This window comes from Telopea speciosissima, chromosome 10 (genome assembly GCF_018873765.1).
Source record: "Telopea speciosissima isolate NSW1024214 ecotype Mountain lineage chromosome 10, Tspe_v1, whole genome shotgun sequence".
Classification (NCBI taxonomy): domain Eukaryota; kingdom Viridiplantae; phylum Streptophyta; class Magnoliopsida; order Proteales; family Proteaceae; genus Telopea; species Telopea speciosissima.
This window is the reverse complement of record NC_057925.1, coordinates 55,544,043-55,564,549: the sequence shown is the minus strand read 5'-3', so window position 1 is coordinate 55,564,549 and position 20,507 is coordinate 55,544,043. Positions and strand designations below refer to the sequence as shown.

General features: G+C 38.5%; 1 protein-coding gene across 1 annotated transcript; it reads left to right on the top strand.

Moving 5' to 3' along the window:
- Positions 1-711: 711 nt before the first annotated feature.
- LOC122642485 (protein SUPPRESSOR OF GENE SILENCING 3-like) lies at positions 712-19,732 on the top strand. The gene is made up of 3 exons (XM_043835982.1): positions 712-1,854; positions 10,757-11,064; positions 19,264-19,732. The coding sequence occupies exons 1-3, from the start codon at positions 821-823 to the stop codon at positions 19,617-19,619; spliced, it is 1,698 nt and encodes a 565-aa protein (XP_043691917.1). The 5' UTR covers positions 712-820; the 3' UTR covers positions 19,620-19,732.
- The last annotated feature ends 775 nt before the right edge of the window (positions 19,733-20,507 follow it).

Below are 20,507 nucleotides of genomic sequence, written 5' to 3'. Positions count from 1 at the left end.
CCAGTCGAGATAGAGCTCCTCTAGAGTAGAGAGAGAGCCAATCAAAGTGGGAATCTCGCCTGAGAAGGAGTTTCCAGAGAGAGCGAGGCGGCGGAGATGCGTGAAGTTGGAAAGAGAGGTCGGTAGGGAACCAGACAAAGAATTGTCGGCCAGGTCGAGGGTTTCCAAGTAAGGGAACTAGTTGCAGGCGGAGGAAGAAAGGGAACCAGAGACTACCCATGTTTTCTCCTTCTTACTTTCACTCTTACCCTCGCTCACTCATAGGTTTTGGTTTATAATTTTAGAAGAGGGCAAAGTTGGAATTTTTCACTGAGTATTAACAGAATATTAGAAAAGGGCAAAATTGGTATTTAAAATATATTATTTAACATCATCCACTCACAGTCCACTCAGGGGGTGTGGCTGTATAATTTAGAAACACAGGGGATCATTCTGTATTTAATACAAACCTTAGGAGGTGACAGTGTAATTTTCCCAAAAATTAATTAAAAAAGAAGAGTACAAATTTTTATCTCAAAACGGATCGTTGGATCAGCCGTCTCACTCATCTAAAGGGAAATTGAGCAAAATGGAGCATGTGAGAAATGGAGCAGATAAAAATCCGATAACCGAGAGGCATTTGCCAAAATTGGCAATCATGGACGTTCTTCCTTACCAGCGCTTGTATTAAGCCTCCCCTGATGCGTAACCCATCTCTGCCCTTCACAGGGGTAATTATTAAGCGAGAAGGTTGGAACGTTTCTTCTCGCTTCAACCTCTGTTTCTCCGTCATTGTATCATCTCTCTTACTGATTTTTCCAAACCCTAATTTTACATCTGTATGAATCACAAGGAGAAGATGACGGCTGGAAGTAACCCTAAGGGCTCCTCCCACAAGTCATCTTCTTCGTCGTCTCAGCGTAAAAGCAGGTGGGAATCCGGAAACAATCCTGATCCCGATCGTAATACGGGCTCAGCCAGTGATTCAAAGCCCGCAGAAACTTTATCGAACTCTAAATACGATGCAGCAGCTCCTGGCCCATCGATGCTCCCTCTCGATTCAATCCCTTCTTCAGACCCTGGTTCTTTCCATCCAGGCGGAGCTGGACCTCCGTTTCCTTTTCCGGACTTGGCTGGCATTGGTCCCCCTCCTCCGCCGGCTTATGGCTTTCACATGCTTGAGCGTCGTACCGTCGTTTTGGCCGATGATAGCGTTCGGTCTTACTTTGCTCTTCCACCGGGTTATCAAGACTTTCCGTCGGTCAACAGGTTCTTACCTTTGGGACCCGGTGGTCTAGGGTTGGGGTTTGATAAACATTTCCATCATGGTGGGCTGAGTCCCAAGGGAGGATTCCGTGGTGATGGCAATGAGCCATTTGGTCGTGGTGGTGGACAGTTTGATTACTGGAATTCATTAGGGCTTGATGGGCGTGTGCCACCTGAAGGCTCACTCAAGAGGAAGTATGGAGATGAGTATGAAAAGGATGGCAGAGAAAGCGACGAATTGGCTAGGCAGCGACCGCAGCTCTCGGGGTTTGGGAACCCCAATTCGAATCCCGCTGGCGACCGAGCTGATTACTTGTCTGGTAAAGGTAGCCCATTTAGAAGGGATGCACTGGACTCCAACAGGGGAGTGGATGATTTGAGTTTGAGGTCTTCGAAGCACATGCGGGTTGGAGGGGATTACAATGATATACCTTCCAGGGATGGCGTTGATAATGTGGGTCTGGGTCCCAAGTATCCCGATGTGGACCCACATGCTCTAAAGAAGGCCTTTCTTCATTACGCAAAGTTAATCAATGAGAATGCATCTCAAAGGAAGAATTATGTGGAGGATGGGAAGCATGGGCCTCTGCAGTGCCTTGCCTGTGGCAGGTTCGATATACTTAGGAATTGGATATGCTTATCTGCTTCTTTTTCTCATAGGATGTTTTCAATGCTGATGTCTATGGTATGGAAATTATGTACTTACCTTGGCAACTTAGAAGTTAATGGCCGAAAATTCTCAGACATTAGAAGAGGCTTGGGAATTTTCTACCATGAGATAGGGATCAAGTTACCCTTGGGATATTTTATTTTTCTGTTACATGGTATCGAGGGTACAAAGTCAACCTTTCTGAAAATTGAATTTTTTAATTTGTGTGTCGTGGGTTGGGTGCATATTGTTCATGCATTTTGCTTATACGTTTTTAGACTACGGTGGCCATTTTCGCTTGTCAGCTCTGTAAGTGATTGATTTGATAGATTTTTAGAGTTGCAGGAGTTAGGTCTCATGTAAAGAGTTTTGAAGCTTCTGGAGTTAGGTGATACTAGTTAAAGATTCTTATGGATATGATGGAATTATTACTGGTCCCCTGGAATGCCACAGATATTTGAAGGAAGCTTCTAGAATGGTCAGAATTAACTTGAAGGGAAAGTCATTTTGTTGTTATCATAATCTGTGCACGTGATTTTCATGAATATAATGCTTTTAGTACATTTAGTAGTACTTGGTATTTAGTTTGGTGTTGTTATTTCTATTTAGAGACCAGGATATTATTTTGTTTGGGAGTTAAGAATGCACATCCATAGATTCTCAATATTGTTTGTCATCATTCTTTTGGCCATGGAGGATTGTCTAGACTGGCAATATTTATCAACTAAGGCAGGAAAAATTAGATTTTATAGCTTTTTCCCACACTTTGGAAGTTCTTCTGTCTTCCTATAAGTAAATTGTTGAAAGTGAGAGTTGCTAAATAGAGAAACCAAGTAGTTCTCATGTTGTTTGGAGATTATAGTGTGGTTTGCACCTAGGAAGCTTAGGTGAAGCTCTAGTAGGTACAAGTATTGGCTAACCTAGCACTGGCTGGTCTTGCAGACAAGGGGCTTATTGATTGCATATGTGGTTTGGGAATTCGGCGTGGTAATGTTGTTTAATTTGTCAATGTGTATTATCCATTTACCTCGGCCTATTTTAGTTTCTGGCTGTGGAGTCACATTTTTCTTTCCTTCCTCATTCCCAATATTGGAGTTTTGCTGGTAATAAACTCTAACATGTATTGGGAACACATTCTATCCTTTGTAGCTAGGATTTTGAATTTTCTATTATAGTATGCCATATCAGTTATGCATCCGTCATCATGACAGAAGGAAGACACAAAAGAAAAAGAAGCAATTGTAGTGTTGATGCTATTTAATAGGGCATGTTCAAAGGAGCTGGGGCTTTATTGGTAGTGTGATATGCTGCAATTGTACGTCACTTCTCTGTATTCATCTTCCATGGCTACAAAATGCTGGTATGAAACAAAAAAGGTGGTAAGGAAGAGCAATGAGCTATCAAATATACTTTGATAGACAAGTAGTGTTTATGAGTTCAAGGAGAAATATAATGACGTTGGAGAAGACTTTTGTGGCCCTCCACATAATTTGTATAGCTTCATATGATGTTATGTCAGTTTAGTGTGTTGATGTGACACTGGGTAATAAATAAATTGTGTTCAATACATAGCCTTTTGGATTTATTACTTTAGGTATGATGTCTTGAATTACATTGCATCTAAGGTATTATGCGTCTTATGCAATCTAGGATGAAGATTGCGGACGGGAAAACTTGTGTGTGTTAATGAATTTGAATACCCCCCCTCCACTAAAAAATGGAAAAATATTGTACTGTTATCTCTAGTTGTGTGAGATGCCTAAACTTACCATTATGAGACATGTTTGTGTTGTTTATTTACATGGAATGTAATTGATTTTTTGCCGACCTTTTGTTGTGTTCATAAGTTTTCATCCGTGAATAATGTACCAAAGAACATAATATAGCGGAACTCAACGAGCTGTTTTTTTTTAATGTTATGGCACGGTATTGCATTGGCTTTATACATAAGAAAGCATGTAGTGTTTATGAATCATTTTCAATTTGATATTTGCTTGGCTTCGTTAATGTAAGTATATCAGTTGTATTATTGAATTTCTGGAGCCTAGGTGAATCCAGTTATGACCATGGTACTAAATCTTGTTTCGTTTCGGTGTTTCAGTCTGACCGAAATTTCCGAGATACCGAAATTTCGTCGTCGAAATATGGTATTTTTTTGTGGGTGTAAAATGCCAAAATGACCGAGATTTCCGAAATTTTCGAAACGAGATTACCGAAATTTCCAAAATATTCGAAATATTGCACGTGACTTTTTCAATATCTCGCGATATATCGTGAGTCCACGATATTTCGTCGATATCTCACGAGATATCGTCGAAATATGGTATTTTTCCATTTCGGATTGGTATCGTATCTCGGACAGCTCGAGATATACGAAATTTGGCGAAATATCGCCGAAATTTCGCGAGATTTTGAACTATGGTTGTGGTACAACTCTCTTTGTAGATGCAACTTTTGAGCAATTAGATTGCTTTATATGGTTGTCTTGTATGTGTTGCTTTATGCTTTTGTTGGTATTCTTTGAAGGGCAAAAGGTTCCTTCACAGCCGTGGATAGAGCCTTTCTTCATGGTTGATTTTTTTTGTGGCATGATCAGATGGGCCCCAAAGTTTGTTGACAGGTAGACTTGTACATCCCCAGTACACCGGGGGTGCATACACTTGAATATGAGATTAAAAATTGACACATGCCTAACGAGACCTCCCCTATCTAACCAATGATCAGAATTACTGAATCAACCTACCACACAGCAGAATTAGGGGGTCCTATGGAGAGAAGCCTATCTACACTGGACTGTGTGCACAAATGCCTTCTTTGAAAATACTTCGAAGCATTTTTTGTTTTGTGGGCATGCACATTGATGCAGATCACAGTCCGTGGAAGAAGAATAATTTTCGGATTTGGGTTTGGTTCAGTTTTTTGGGTCAAATTGAACATGCGGTTCAATAAGTTAGTCCCAAATATAAGTCCTGAGTTATATGGGTCGTGGGCTAAGTAATTAGTTTTCTATTCTAATGGGCCAATTCTATAAGCCCAAACATTAGATATTTTATGTATACACGAAAATAGGTATTAGTTTCTATTTTTCAGATTAGGAACTTTCTATTTCTAAGGTTTCTTATGTAAAAAAGGGAACCTCTCTCTACAATGGGAAGGTTTCTTTTAGTCGTTCCTACTTGCTATTTTAGTTTGTTTCTATTTTCTAGATGTAGACTACATCCATATAAGTAGGTCTGTAAGGCTTCAAGTCACTCTTAACGATTTTGAAGTTGAATGAAGATTTGCTTTTGTGAACTTCTTAGCTGTGAGATGCCTTTCTGGTTAGTGAGATACTGACCTTGGCCATAGGTGAGAAGCCATGGTCATATTCCCCTTCTCCTTCCCCTTTTCTTCTACCCAGTCCTTGCAGTCCCAGCACTTGTTTGAAGTTGTTCGAAGTCTACTTCTGGAGCTTTGTTACCATTTCACATTGCCATTGAAGTGGATTACTGTTGGTGGTGAGTAGAGATCAATTGAAAGTCATTTTTCATCTTTTATTGCCCTGCGGCTGCAATTCAGATTGACTGTAATAGTAGGCTTCTAATGTGGATGCTACTTTCTAGTTTGATACCTGAACTCTCATCTTTTAATCTAACCATCAGTTTGATGAGATATTTGGAGGGTTGTGTCTATTGACCAGAGCTTACGTTCGATTGAAATTTGGTGTTGATCTGCCCAACAGATTATTAGATATTGGTAGTTACTAAATTTGAGGCTTTCACTTTCTATTTTATTTTCCCTACTGTAACAACACATCTAACCGATGGATCCCACCAAACTTGGAGGCTATGTGCTTCTACCCTAACCCCATACTCGGCCAGAATTTGGGGTTGATCCAAGCCCTGGTTCTTTAATCAAACCCCTTTGTTTTGCTGGAATCTTTTCCCTACTGTTCTGCTTGTGGATAGAGTTTAAGTACTTGCTGTTAAACTAAGTTGAGCCTTATTACACATCCATGATTCATGTAGACTCCCCTACACTGGGGTCTGGGGGGGATTCAGTATTGAATTTTGAGCCTGTATTATGCCTTTCATCTATGGCTGTGTCTTCTGACTTTTGAAGTAGGTCTTCCCTCTTTGTTCTTGATTTTCTGTAAGCGAATTTATGGTTTAGATCTGTATGTGATATATGATTTGCAGGAAATAGAATTTAATGGCTCTTGACCATTTTTAGTTTCTGGTTCCTGGCTGTTTTGACCTTAGGATCATGGTTCGAGAACTCAACTCGACTTGGCGAGATCTCGGTTTTTTTGAGAAACCGAGTCGAGTTCCAATATGATATTAAAAAGTACACTATTTCGGCGAGATCTCAGATCTCGGGTTGACCTAGAACTCGACCCATCTACCTCTTGTCTTACTTACCTAACTCGACAGAACTTGACATATCTCGGTCGAGTTCTGTCCAAAGCTCCCAACACTACTCTCTTCTTCCCCATTTGAAGCTCTTTCTTCATTTTACTTGTGGATTTCAAGACTTGACCTTTGGGAGAGGTGATTCAACTACACATTTGAAGGATTCAACTACACATCTTCAAAATTCATCACAAATTTGAAGGATTTTTCAAAGGTAAACTATTTTTCCCTAAATCTATTTTTTTCAACAAATGAGTTTGACAATCAAAGCCCTTGGTCTGGTTTTCGGCGCAAATTCCCAGTCCCAAATCAGCCATACATGCCTCAATATGACAGTAGCAGTGGATCTCACGCCTCATGGCAACCGCCTCTTCCATACCCTAAGATAGGGGACTTGGCATATGTTGATGACAACACTTATATGAGTGTTGTGGCAAACTACGTGCAAAACTACAACAACACTATGACATGGGAATTCTTTGTGGATCACGTTGGGACTGAATACATTAACATATCACATTTTATGTAACATTTGTTTAAAGATTGATGTATTGTACACTTTAAGTCTTTAACATTTCTAATGCTTATTTAAGTTGTTTTACATTAATTGAATGTTTTGATTGCTTTCTATTACTGAATTATGTGTAGAGTAGGGTATTTTAGTACGTTGTCACCTACCAACCTATGGTCTGAAGTGAAACTCATATTTGGACTTTGTTGTTGCAAAATTTGATAGTGCCATTGTGTTTAAATGGCCTAAAATAGGCTGAATACCAAGTTTCAGACCCAAACTAGGCCTAAAACCCACCGAGTTGAGGCTTCGAGTTGAAAAAAAAATGCACCAACTCGGCGAGAGTCTCGATCTCGACTCGATTCGGTTTTTCCAAGGGTCAAGTTGGTACCGAGTTCCGAGTTTTAGTACCTTGCTTAGGATGCATAGAAAATATTAATTGATGGCGTTTACCATACTGATTTTTTGTTTTGTCTATGGCTGCAAAAACATGCATTTTTGCTGAATGCTGAGCATGATGTGGAAGTGAACTTTCTCAGCTAGTGTTCTCTCTCTCTCTCACACACACACACACACATTTATTTCTTTCTTTGCTTATGTGGAGATGAATAATAGCTTGTACTCTAGTGGATTGTGTATACATTCCATGGAATGACTGGTTGTCTTGGTAAGTAGGTAGTGTTGAATGCTCACCTTTTTTCTTATTTTGTTTGCAAGTTTACTGTTTCTAAACCCAAATTTGGATTATTTCTCTAGTGTTGGCTTCTTCCCACTCCCCCAGCCCCTTTCTTTCAGTGCCCAATAAATACTTATTTTCATTGTACAGCATACATCTAGGACTGCATATGAGGAAGCTGGGCCAGTTTAAGTTCAACCCAGCTGTAGAGAAGTAGAGTTGCTAGGAACCTTGATCCGAACTCCCAAGTGGGTAGCTGTTGCTGCTCTTTTTACTTCACTTATTTTAGGCAATTTTTTGGTTATACCAATTTCTTGTTTCTCATTTTTTGGTTCTCTCTTTAACAGCGATAATTGGTTTGAGGCTGGTCTGTTCAATTTATAGCCCTACTTACATCCCTTCTTGCATTTAGGTTTTATATCAGACTGCAGTTTCATTGATAGGCAAGATAGACAGTGTTAGTTACTTTATATAGATTTGTAATGCAGTACATACCAGATAAATTTAATGTGCTATTTATACTAGAATACCTGAGAAGCATCTATTTGGTTGTGGGGAATAGTGCCTCTGTTTATTGAATTGTCGGCTTTGATGTGAATGTTTGTCTGTTTATCTGTGGCTTGGACTCATGTGAAGGTCTTTGGTCAATCCTTTTTGCATACAATAATGTAGAATAATGTAGAAGTGTTGGTTTTTATAAATTTTTTTTGTTGGTCTTTTTCAGCTAGTTCACTGAGGGACTGAGAGTGCTTTGCCTGAATGGCTGAACTTTGCTGGCAAATTAATACATAAATAGACACATTTCCTATTATATGTACAAAAATAGGTGCCTCTTCAAATTTTTTTTTTGGTGATTATGCCTCTTCAATTTGATTTCTTTTAAGAATAGAGGTTTGCAAACCTGTGATGAATGCTACTCTGCTTATTGCAGAAAAATGTGGCAAATATTTATTTACAGTTTCCTTTCAGTTGGTTAAGGTTTGGCAATTTGCATCTTCTAGCAACTGGCAGTGGCTGTCATTTGCCATAATTTGTGTCGAGTGGCTCTGGTTTTCTATTCTTCATTTATGTATTCTTGGATTGATTGGCTTTCTTGCATTGTCTTAGATCTGCTGCTTCCCCACTCAGCCTGGGATGTATGGGTGCGTGGGAAACTGAAACATGGTATCCTACCTTTGTATCTTAAGTTTTGAAAGGTGCCTGGAAATTGTATTCCTGGATGGCTGACTCAAAGATTATGTCATAATATATGGTCTTATTGAACAGAGAATTGCTTTTCGAACTTAGAAGAGGGCTTTCCTAGAGTCTTTTCTGCTACCATTTGGTAGGCTTGTCATTTATCTTCCCTGCGATGCTTGTGCATGGTCCAAAAACATTTTAAGTCTTAGATGGCGTCTTTATATTTGCACTACTTCACATAACTTCTTCCGTTTGGTTCAACTTCAATGACATTTCCATCAAACGTTGTATGAATGGAGAAAAGTTCTGTACCCATGTGTGGCTTGGCATTATTGGGCAACTACATCTGGTTTGATTTAGATTCTGCGTTGGTCTTTGATTTACATACTTTTGCTTCAAACTTGTATGATGTGTGTGTGCTATTGTATGGGTGTTTGTACTTGGTATCGTACACTCATTATGGGAACATTAGATTTTAAGAGGGTAGTGAGTTACTTAACAGTTGCTTTATAATAGGTTATATACAAGTCGTTGTGTTTGGTATGTATCTGCTAAACTGTTGCAGATATATGCTTGGTTTTCAATATTGCTGTTTCGTCTATGTATGTCAGTATGTGTGACCAATATGCCTTCATAGTGACAGCTGCATTCTGTTCCAAATATGTGTACCAATTGAAGGAAGAAGGGTTTGAACAATGTTGATTGGGAATTAGTCCTTTTTTATATCTGTTAAGTAAATTTGCATCATCACCCTTTAGATAGTAGGGTGCGCCATTGTGCTATGAATTTGTAATAGAACTTCTTCCCGCTATATGACATCTCTCTGAAGTTTGTGCTCGGTGTGTGTTTTTTGGTGCAAACTTCTTCTGCAAAGAGGATTTTGAGTTCATCTTATCAGAGGAAATAGTTGTTGGCAATCTTTTCAGAACAGGATTATGTATGTTTTAAGCTTGTGATCTTTAATTTGTTACACGGGGTAATTATACTTCTGCGTAATCGGTACTGCCACTTTTTGATATCTTATGTTTAGAGTGTAACACGGAAGGGAGAATGAACTGTTTTAGCCAGCAGCAGAACGGTTTAATGGTCCGACTGTCTTGTCTGAATGGTCAAACTGTTACGCAACATTAGACTAAAAGAATGTTATCTGTAAGATATACTGGTTATATGTAAGTAACGATTAGGCTTGTGGGTCACTCTCGTCATTTTCAGCTATTTTGGTGGTTGTGGTTTTCAAAAATTGCCGTATTGCCTTGACTTATTGATTTCTGGGTTTGTTCTCTATTCTGATCTGGCTTGACCCATGATATTATTATATCTAGTCCGATTATATGGTTTGATGGTTCAGCTGGATGCTCTGAGCATTCTTTGACTTGGTCAATAGTTTCCTGCACAAGGTGGTTCTAATAATTGCTAGTTCCTACGATTATAACTAGGATAATCGATGGTTCTGATCGTTGTATGTCCATCCTGTCTGGTACATTTAATCTGATTGCTCTTTGATAGGTTGTCAGTCATAGTTATGTTAGTTCTGTGCTGCTTTAAAAGCTGTAATGTTGTTGCTTTTGGGTTATGTGATTAATAGTTCTGTACTACAGGTGCCCCCTTTGACCTTTGTAGTTTTCTTTTTTGTAGCCATGTTGCTTCTGTAATCAGAAATGATATCATATTAGGAAATGTATTTGACTATAGATTATAGAGGATTATTGCTGATTTTGTTGTTAGATAACTTAATAGGCTTTCCTTTTCCTTATATAATTTGTGAATGTGAGTTTACATGATTCACTTTTCAAGGTGCCTCGTTGTTGGGATTCTGTTATGTTCCTTCTTATTTGCATGTGGATTTCCTGGTGAAATTACTTATGGAGGGTCAACATTTTTAATTGTCTGGGTGTGTATACCTATTCAAAGGTTGAAACTATGTTACTATCGTAGCTTCTGGCATTGAAGTTTTGGCTTTATATTTGATACCTTACTCTTCATCCTCAGTTCCTTGGATTCCTTGGTGTAGATTTTCAAACCATGATAGGTTATTATTGAAGTGATTTTAGAGTTAGAAAGCTGAATTATTTGTTGTTCAATGCACATTGTGTGTGAAACTACAGGGCATCTAAAGATTTTCCAGATATGCATGGTCTTATAATGCACGCGTTCAACTCACAGAATTCTGACTTGCATGTGGATCATCTTGGCTTGCACAAGGCCTTGTGTGTTCTTATGGGGTGGAACTATGCAAACCCTCCTGAAAACTCAAAGGCTTACCAGTCATTTTCTGCTGAGGCAGCAGCAGCAAACAAGGATGATCTGATTATGTGGCCTCCTGTGGTGATCATACACAATACGAATTCTGGAAGGGGAAAAGATGGCCGCATGGAGGGTATGGGAAATAAAGCAATGGAATATAAACTTAGAGGTATAATTCCTTCCTATATTTTTTAACTAGCTATGTTTTCTTAGAACTCCTTGAGATGAACATCATTGCGGTTGTGGAAATTTTGTTTTGTGTCTGAAGTTAGTGATTCATCTCCTCAGCCTGAAGTGTTTAGATATTTTTTTCAGTTTTTTTTTTTTTTTTTTTTTAAAATTGTACTAAAATCAGTTTGTCCCTAGGGCAGCAAATTTATATGTTTGCAGCATTTGTTTGTTATCCATAAATTAGCTCAAAGTTTTCCGCTATGTTCTGGTGTAGCTGCTTCAAGAATGTGTTCTATAAGTCTGCTGCAAGTTTTACATTGAATTTTGGTTTTCTACTTATTGAGAGTTTCTGGTGATTGTATCATGAGAGGGTTGAAATGGAGTTTTTATGAATCTTACATGAGTTGATTCTGCCCTGATATTACAATATTTTGGGTAGTGTCTATTAGGTGTTTGTTTGTTAGGATCTTTGTTTTGTATTATTTAGTTTGTTTAGATCACTTTCTACTCTTGGATAAGTTATTATACACAACAACAACAACAACAACTCAGCCTTATCCCAACTAAATGAGGTCGGCTACATGGATCCTTGCTCTCTAATCAGCTATATTTGACGTCATACTTGATACATGGCCTAAGCTATGCATGTCTTTCCTCACCATTTCTCCTAAGATCATTTTAGTTCTACCTTTAGTTCCTTCAATCTGAATTAAATCACTTCTCTGTACTGCAGCATCCAAAGGCCTCCGTTGAACATGGCCATGCCACCTCAAACTACTTTCTCGTTTCTTGTCATGTAGCAAAGCTACTCCTAAATCAGCTCTAATATGATCATTCCTTACTTTTAATTGCTCAAAAATCCACACCATACATCATAGCCGGTCGTATGATTGCCGTATAAAATTTTCCTTTAAGTTTTAAGTGAATACGTCACACAACACTCTAGATGCACCTCTCTCCACTTCATCTACCCTATTTTAATTGTCTGTGAAATATCATCCTTTATATCACCTTTATTTATGGTTGGGCACAAATACCTAAAATAATCACTTTGCGGAATCTCCCTCTCATCAATTTTCACCACCTCATTATCCGTCCTAGTCACACACAATATACTCTGTCTTCGTTCTACGTATCTTAAAATCTTTTGATTCCAAGGTTGAACTCCATAACTCCCAACTTGGCGTTAATCTCTGCTTTTGTCTCATCCATGAAAACAATATCATCAGCAAAAAGCATATACCAAGGGCGTACCCAGTGCACGAGGCTCTTGCCACTGCGGGGTCTGGGGAGGGTCATAATGTACTCAACCTTACCCCTGCTTTCGCAGAGAGGCTGTTTTCATACTCGAACCCGTGACCACTTGGTCATTTGAAGGAACTTCATCTTGAATGTCTGTGGTTGAATCATCCATGATAATTGCAAACAAATAAAGGCTTAAAGCTGTCCTGATGTAATCCAATTGTAATTGAGAATTCACTACCTTGGCCCCCACAGTTATTACACTTGTCACCGCACCATCATACTTATCTTTAATTATGTCCACATGTTTTAATTGAAACACTTCTCTTGTCTAGTACTTTCCAGATTCTCTCGAGACTCTGTCATAAGATTTGTTTGATCGACTTTGAAAAAGATTATGACAGAGTCCCTAAAGAGTTAATTTGGAAAGTACTAGAGAAGTGAAGAGTTTCAATTAAAAAATGTGGACATAATTAAAGATAAGTGTGATGGTGCGATGGCAAGTGTAAGAACTGTGGGGGGGGGGGCAAGGTAGTGAATTCCCAATTACTATTTGGTTACATCAAGGATCAGTGGAACGAAAACAAGTGTAAGAACTGTGTGGGGCCAAGGTATTATAAGTTATTATATCTGCATGTTAAAGTCCAACTTCTTTTACTAGAAGTTAATGGTCTTGTGAACTATGTTCTAGAAAATGTTTATTTATGGCTTGACCATAGTTGTCAAGCCTAGGTGTCAGTGCGGCGTTGCCTGAACTGGTGCCTTGGTCACCTAGGCAGCACCTTGCTGGTGTCGCCTTAATTTTTGGCCCTTTCAATTGCCTTGTTTCGCGTAGGCACCGTGACAACTATGATTTATGCTTTCCAAATTAACTTGTCAATTGGAGAAGAGAAGTTGGGGGTTACGATCAATTCAACAAGGATTGATAAATAATGAGAAAAAATGTGAGTGAAATTCCCTGTTCTTTTCAGTTGTTTGAATTATTCTAAGGGAATAGGCTAGGATTTTCAGAGGGTGCATTGTGTGTGCATTTGGAATTAGTTTTCGCATTTGATCTGCTGTTTGGTTGGTGTTTGTGTGCCTATTTAATTAGGAGGGTTTATATTTAGTGATGCGGATCCTGGGTTCTGAAACCCCTTTTGGATAGCTTGTGGACCTACTCAAACAATTTTAACCCAAGTAAAAGAAGCGATGGCAATTTTGTAATTAAATAGAAACTCAAAACCCAATTCAAAGTTGCAATGGCAAAACTGTAAATAATGTGAGCAGTGGAAAGTCTTTTTTGGAAGATAAGGCAGAATTAGATCTAAGCTAGAATAAGATTATTAGACAGAGGGTAATTTTGGAAGATAACTCAAAGAGGGATAGATTAAAAGCAACTTTAGAAGAAGGGGCTGTTCTGTAATTTATGAACAGTACCTTCTTCTAGCTCTTGACAAACAGCAAGTGCGGTAGAACCTGCAGCTATTACGACACAGTTAACTCCCTGATTTGAACACCAATGGATTCGAAATATTAAGGCAAGGGACCACCTCACAGATCTCTGAAATCCACCAGATCACAACCCAAAACAGCAATCAGAATTTAATAAAAAAATCATTGAAGTAATAACTAGCGGTAAAACAGAACCATCAATAGTTTCAACTCTGCAACTCTCAACAGAAGGGTCTGACCAGCATGATACTCTGGGGTTTGTATCGCATATGCAAACCCTACCCTCGACCAAAATTACGTGTCAAACTTTTCAGTTACGGTGAAGATCGAACTCTGACAGTTGGGACTACAAGTACCACCCAGAAACAGAGAACAGAATAGTTTTAAAAAAATCTGAAACTAAAGAAGTGGAGGAGGAAGAAATATGAGATTTAGAATAGAGCTCCAACTTGGTAGAAGAACCGGACTGATTCAAGCGAAGGAGAGAGAATAAGAAACGAAGACAAGAGAGAGGTATCAGGTATGCGCAGCTCACGGCATCCATTTCTTTCAGCCAAAAATAAATTTAATTCCCAAAAACTCTAATCTCCATCGTGGGAGTACATGCTCTTTTATAGAATTAAAAGAAAAGGAATCTTATTCCTATTTTGAAACTGAAATAGAGTTTAACTCTAGCTGGAACTCAAAGGGAAACAAACTCTACTCTAATTCTATCTACGACTCTACCAAAAGATAAATTAATGAAAGAAAATTACAAAAAAAGGACAAGTCCTAATTCCTACGCATAACTGCATCATTTAGATACCACTTGAGGTATTATTCAACTCTTGATGCAAACTAGAGGTGAGGAAATCCAACTCTTTTATCAGTATAATCTGTTCGTTACCACTGAAAAATTGTTTGTTAAAGGCCTATCCAAATTAGAAAATTTCACTCAAGAGCAACTTTCCAAATTCATTTCCAGTATATACACCAAGTCTGCTAATTAGAAAAATATGTGTTCAGAGTTATTTATCAAAAGGTGCAAGATGGTTGTCACAGTACCGATCCTCACAAAATTAGCATCCAAACTCGATGAAACTTTTAGGATGACATGTGGAATTCTAGGTCCTGTTGAAATAAAGTATTGATTAATTAAATGGGCTTTAAAAAAGTTACAGAATTTCCTGAAAGCAGCCATAAGGAACACAGAGAGACAGTGGGAATTTAATTGAAATTCAGTCAAAAAATTTGTCGGCAATTCGCCCTCAAACCAGCTCTATTTGACTCGTTTTTAAGGACGACGGATTCTACAGAGTTCCAAAACTAAAGCACCAGACTTGAGCTTTTCCGTACTCAAGCTTTTAGTGCCACAACTACTGACTATGGAAATTCGGGAGAATATTTGTAAAAGTCTCAACCATAATCAATAGAAGAGTGGGAATACCTACCTAATCTAGCCTCAAGATTAATAACTCTATCTGTAAAGCGAAACCATAGCAGCAAGTCCCTCACCAGGGCTTTTGGAATAAATTTCAGACCAGAATCTTTCATAGCTCCTGCAATGGTAGAAAGAAGGTTTTTACCCAAACAGGAATCTGAAAAGCCCTCTGAACGTTTGCATAAGAATGGAGAAATTAAGAGCTAATAATTTAAATCAACTATTAGAAAATAAAACGAAGGGAAAGGATTTCTGTTCTCATAATCATGCCTTTTCTCCTGCCATAAAGTGAAAGAATAATTGTTTTTGCAATAGTATTCCGTCACAACTAATATGTATGGCCCGACTTTGATTAATCCCAATCATGTTAAATTACTAGGTATTGACCCTACATGGACTCCACATTGAACTCAATGTAACTCCGATTGGGCAAGACCCTTTTTACCTATTGACTAAAATAACTAGAAACTCCCTTTTCTAGACCACAAATACTAGCCATCCATTACTTGACCAATAACCTAATAATATAAAAACCCCTTACAAAATAAGCCTAGAGAATATACAAACAACAAAAAATGAAGATGTACCCACATACCATCTTATCAATTTATCATTACAAAAGAAGACAAACACAAAAACTGTGCTAACAGCCAAACATGCAACATAAATCCAAATCTAAGCATGCAAGCATAAGGGAAAATATAAAGCTAGGTGAGATTGGGTGAAGTCCCAACTTCAACCTTCACTACATGATACCTTTGGTTCCCATTTAAGTTTTTACTTTGACTTGTGGGGACCAAGTCTTCTTTGTTCCTTCCTTGATCCTGCAAATTTGTCAAGCAACTCTTTGGTACTCATTTTAAATTGGGTCAAGTCTTGTTAGTCCTTTGGTGACACTAAAATCTCAAATGTCCCCTTCTTCCACAGCCTTAGCATTTTTTGTTAGGTAACTATGCGTAAGACTTGTGAGAAATTATTTTATTTGTAGAACTACACAAAGAACATATATGATCATGAACAATATTAACAACATTAAGACCATTAGTGAGCTATTCATCTAAAAGAGCGTCCTGGTGCATGAGGCTCCCGCTACTGCAGGGTCTGGGATGGGCTAATGTACGCACCACCCTTGCTTTGCAGGAGAGGTTGTTTCCAAGTTTCAAACCCGCAACCAACAGGTTGCAATAGTGCAACATAACTGTTGCGCCAAGGCTTGCCCACTTGATTTGATTCAATTAATTCCTTATGAGCCCACAAAGTCTCTAGTAACTCTTTCAAGGAATCATTTTCAGAGCATATGTTAAGGCCTTGGATTTCAAGTCCTTGTACATTTATTGCACTTTTTCGTACTCTAAATGCAACCCCTTGAAGGCATCTAATAATTCCTCATATGAGTGAAGGATTGACTTGAGGTTGCAATTCTGTGCGTACTTGAGAATATGAATGAATAAAGGATTGAGAATATGAATGAATAAAGGACAAGGAGGTAAGCCTTGATGTTTGTAAAGCAGGGTACTTGGTCTTTGCAGTTGCTCGAAGACATGGCCATCCTTTTGGCTTAGAAAACCATAGATACTGCCAAGTGCTTGCTGCTCTGGTGCCTGGATCTTGACCAGGTAGATTGGTTCCAGAATCTTGGGTTGGGCAATTAGTTGAGAAGCATAGATGACCCTCCTGGTAGTTGGAATGATCTGACCACTTCCTTTGTAGATGAGATTGGCATGCAGCACCACATCACAAACCTCAAAGGCAATACTTCTCATGTTCTCTTTAGTCAATGTTCCTTCCTTTGATGCCCACTGGAAAACAACAACTGAAATCTTGATGTCATTCAGATATTGTCTTCCCTTGCGCATGTCAATTACCATGTGTGGTCTAGTGGTCTCAGGCCCAAAACACCAGATCTTCTAGGCAAGATCCTTTGCCCAACCAAAATTTTCAGACAAGATCTTTGCAAGAGCCTTCGGGTTGTCCATGGGACCATTATGACCCTCATCAATGATCTCTACAAGACCCTTCCTCCATGGGCCTCGCTTCCATGTACAGACGGTTGTGCTTGTGTGGGGGCTTGCTCATCTCTGGCAAAGTTGCAGAGAAGCTTGGAAGAGATGGCCTGGGGGCTCTTAAAATTGGACTTCCATTCTTGTGGGTGATGAGATTGGCAATAGAAGGGTTAGTTGGGGACGTTTAGATGCTTCTGGAAGGGTTAACGGAGGAAGAGCAAGGGGAGGGGAAGGGATGGCATTGTCACAGTAGAGATCAAAGAAGGGGGGGGGTTGAGATCCGGTGACCCCACTGACATCGCAGAAAAGGGGGAAAAGTCCGAGTTCGGAGTTGCAATGTTGCTTGCTAATTCTCTAGCCAGAGAATCTCCCTTTAGAATAGAACCAAAATGATTTGTGCGTTGCCCTTGAAAAACCCAGGCACTTGGCAAAGATTGAATGCTCATTGGAGGATGAAGGTGCATTGTAGAGTATTATAGATGGATTGCTTAGGTTGGCCGATCCGGTCACCTCTGAATCTGATCGGGTGATTCACCTGATCCGATTCTGATTCCAAAATCCATGTTTGGACTGCAATTAGAATTTTCATTTTAGTCTACCGGTGATGAAGATCATTGACAAATCTGAAGTGCGTGTTAATCATCTCTTTGCTCTCAAGACACCATTAATACTTTTTTATGTGTACTGTAGGGACTCTTCTCTCGGCAGCTACCTTCTGCTTGTTTTCAGATTTTGTTTCCTACTTTCCTCAACTAATTAGTGATTTGCCTTTTTATCAGTGCAAAAAAATGTCACTACTAGGAACTTACTCTCTTGTTATTGTCTTTCTCTGCTTAGGCTCTGTTTGGTTCCAAGGGAAATAATGGGATGGGAATTGAAATTCCGAAACCTAAAAAAGAAACATTTGTTATAATTGCCTAATAGAGTAATAGTGTTGTCTAACAAACTCCAAATCATTCCAAATTTGGTTATTAAATGTTACTTCACTGAACAATCAATTTCCTTTAATGTAAAATAAAGATTACACTGAAAAATCCAATTACTAAATATGGTAAGATTAAGTAGGCTACACAATGATGTTAGATAATAAATACAAAAGTTTCCTTTTCCATTGTTAAATAAAATTTCCCCTGCCCTTCCCTTCCCTTTACTTACAACCTAACGGAGCATTAGTGTATAGACTAGTCTTGCATTCTGGTTGTACTTGTGGCAGTTATATGCGTACTATTTCGTGACCTATTTTGTACTGGTAGCGCCATTATACAGCTGCCTACCCTCATTTCAGTTTCCATGAGTTTCTTTTGTTGACAATCTGATTCTTTTGTGGTATATTTTAGGTTATTGATGCCCTGATTTGGCCAAATGGATAGTCGGTTTTAAAGTAGTTGGAAACTGCTCCCCTTCGAATAAGATCATCTTTGCTTGCCTGGATTTTAGTGCTGCTAGATTCTTAAGTTGCAGCTTTGAGCGAGACTTTTGGCTCTCGTATTTTAGCTATATGTTGGAGAATTCCTCTGATGTGGTTTTCTCTGATTGGCTTGCATTTATTTAGGGTTGAATGTGCCTCTTTCTTCCCTTTCTGATGGCATTAATTTTTAACATATGGAATATAATTTCTTGCTAATCCAGAGGTGCTGCATGTGATGCTCACATCATCATATTATTTAGTGGTCTTAGATATCAAGCCAGCCTTCTGAGTCATATGCTTGGTTTGTGGATCGATTAGTAGTTTCTTGAATTTTAGCTAGAGGCTCTGTTCTTTTAGTGAAACATAAATCCTTTCACTTGAACATCTCTCTTGCTGTCTCTTCTTTCGGTGGCTAATATCTTGGCCTACCTATTAGTTTCTGAATTACAGGAAGAATAGTTACTTTTGAGTAGTTTCTAATTGTAGAGGTTTGTTGTTACAATTGGAAGCCATCTTATAAAAAAACGTAGCTGTCAGTGCTTCACCAGTGGCACTCCAACCTTGGTGATTTTGTACTTAATTCGTTTTTTGGGAGGAGGTTATGTATTTGAAAGTGAATATCACCACCTGAAACGTTGGAATTCAACTTTAACAAATATTTCTGGTTCTACCTTTCTTTATGGCTTCTAGATCTTGGTTTTGGCGGTGGGAAGGTCAAGTCCTTGTATGGAAAGGATGGTCATCTAGGCATTAGCTTGGTGAAATTTGCTGCTGATATGTCAGGCCTCAAGGAAGCCATTCGACTGGCGGAATTCTTCGAGAGGGATAACCATGGTCGTCAATGCTGGGCTCTTACAGAGTCTTCGCAACCAGGCAAGGATGATGAAAATAATCCAAATCTGGTGAAGGTGGATGAGAGGACAGGGGAAAAGAAAAGAATCTTTTATGGGTATTTAGGAACTGCATTTGATCTGGACAGGGTTGACTTTGAGACGAGAAAGAAAGCTGTGATAGAGAGCAGAAGTGAATTCAAGCCACCAACTTAATTTTGATGTTTATAGAAGGTACCATATTTTTGAAACTGCTGTCTGTGGACGATAAACCTTCTGTTGTGTGATAGAGGGCAGAGTTTATTCAGGCCAGAAAATTAATTGTTATTTTTTTTTGTGATTTCATTATTTTGGGTAATGTCTGCACATAGTTACAACTAACCGTTTTTGACTGATGTTTGCAGCAGATTGACGGTTGGTAGGCGTTTGTGTTTTTTTATTTTTCCTTTTATTATTATGTTAATCTCTATTGCATGTTTAGATGGATTTTAAGTTTTATAGCTGGATATCTTTGTTGGGTTTCACCATATTTAGATCTTAGTTCAGAAGATCAAATCTAGTGTTTGATTCTGTGTTTTGTTGTAGAGAGATTCTTAATACAGTTTTTTTTTTAACCTGTGGATCAGGTCATTAGGTAATTTTAGTATATAATGCCATTTGGTGCCACGTGCTAGGGAATCATTTAGAAAGGAACTAGGTCTTAGTTTGAATGTTAGCTTTTCAAGGATTTGCTGAATTAATAGCAGAAACTATGATATCATGTGTCTGTAAAGTAAAATGGGAGCTTAATATTTTATTTTAGGGAAGTAGTTTTTTTAATCTTAGTAGAAGGGAAACCTTTTATGAATCTCAGAAGCGTAAACATTTTTGTTATTAAATACATTGAATGTGGTTCTTGTTATTTAACGGGAAGTATTCCAGCTATTAGTTTGGTATTTGAGCTCACTTCTTGAAATGTAATGCTCCACTCTTTGGATGGTTTTGATCCTCTTTAAGAGGAAAAACTGTTTTAGTTTTATGTGTCTCTTTGGAGTTTGGACGGTTTGGCCAATATTAGTAGTAAAACATATTATTACCAGATCAAAATATGATTTACTTTTTTAT

Excerpts from the sequence above, each read along its gene's own strand:
- LOC122642485 (XM_043835982.1), top strand. The coding sequence starts at position 821 with ATGAATCACAAGGAGAAGATGACGGCTGGAAGTAACCCTAAGGGCTCC. Across the intron at positions 1,855-10,756 it reads CAGTGCCTTGCCTGTGGCAG|GGCATCTAAAGATTTTCCAG; the intron begins GTTCGATATACT and ends GTGAAACTACAG. Across the intron at positions 11,065-19,263 it reads AATGGAATATAAACTTAGAG|ATCTTGGTTTTGGCGGTGGG; the intron begins GTATAATTCCTT and ends TATGGCTTCTAG.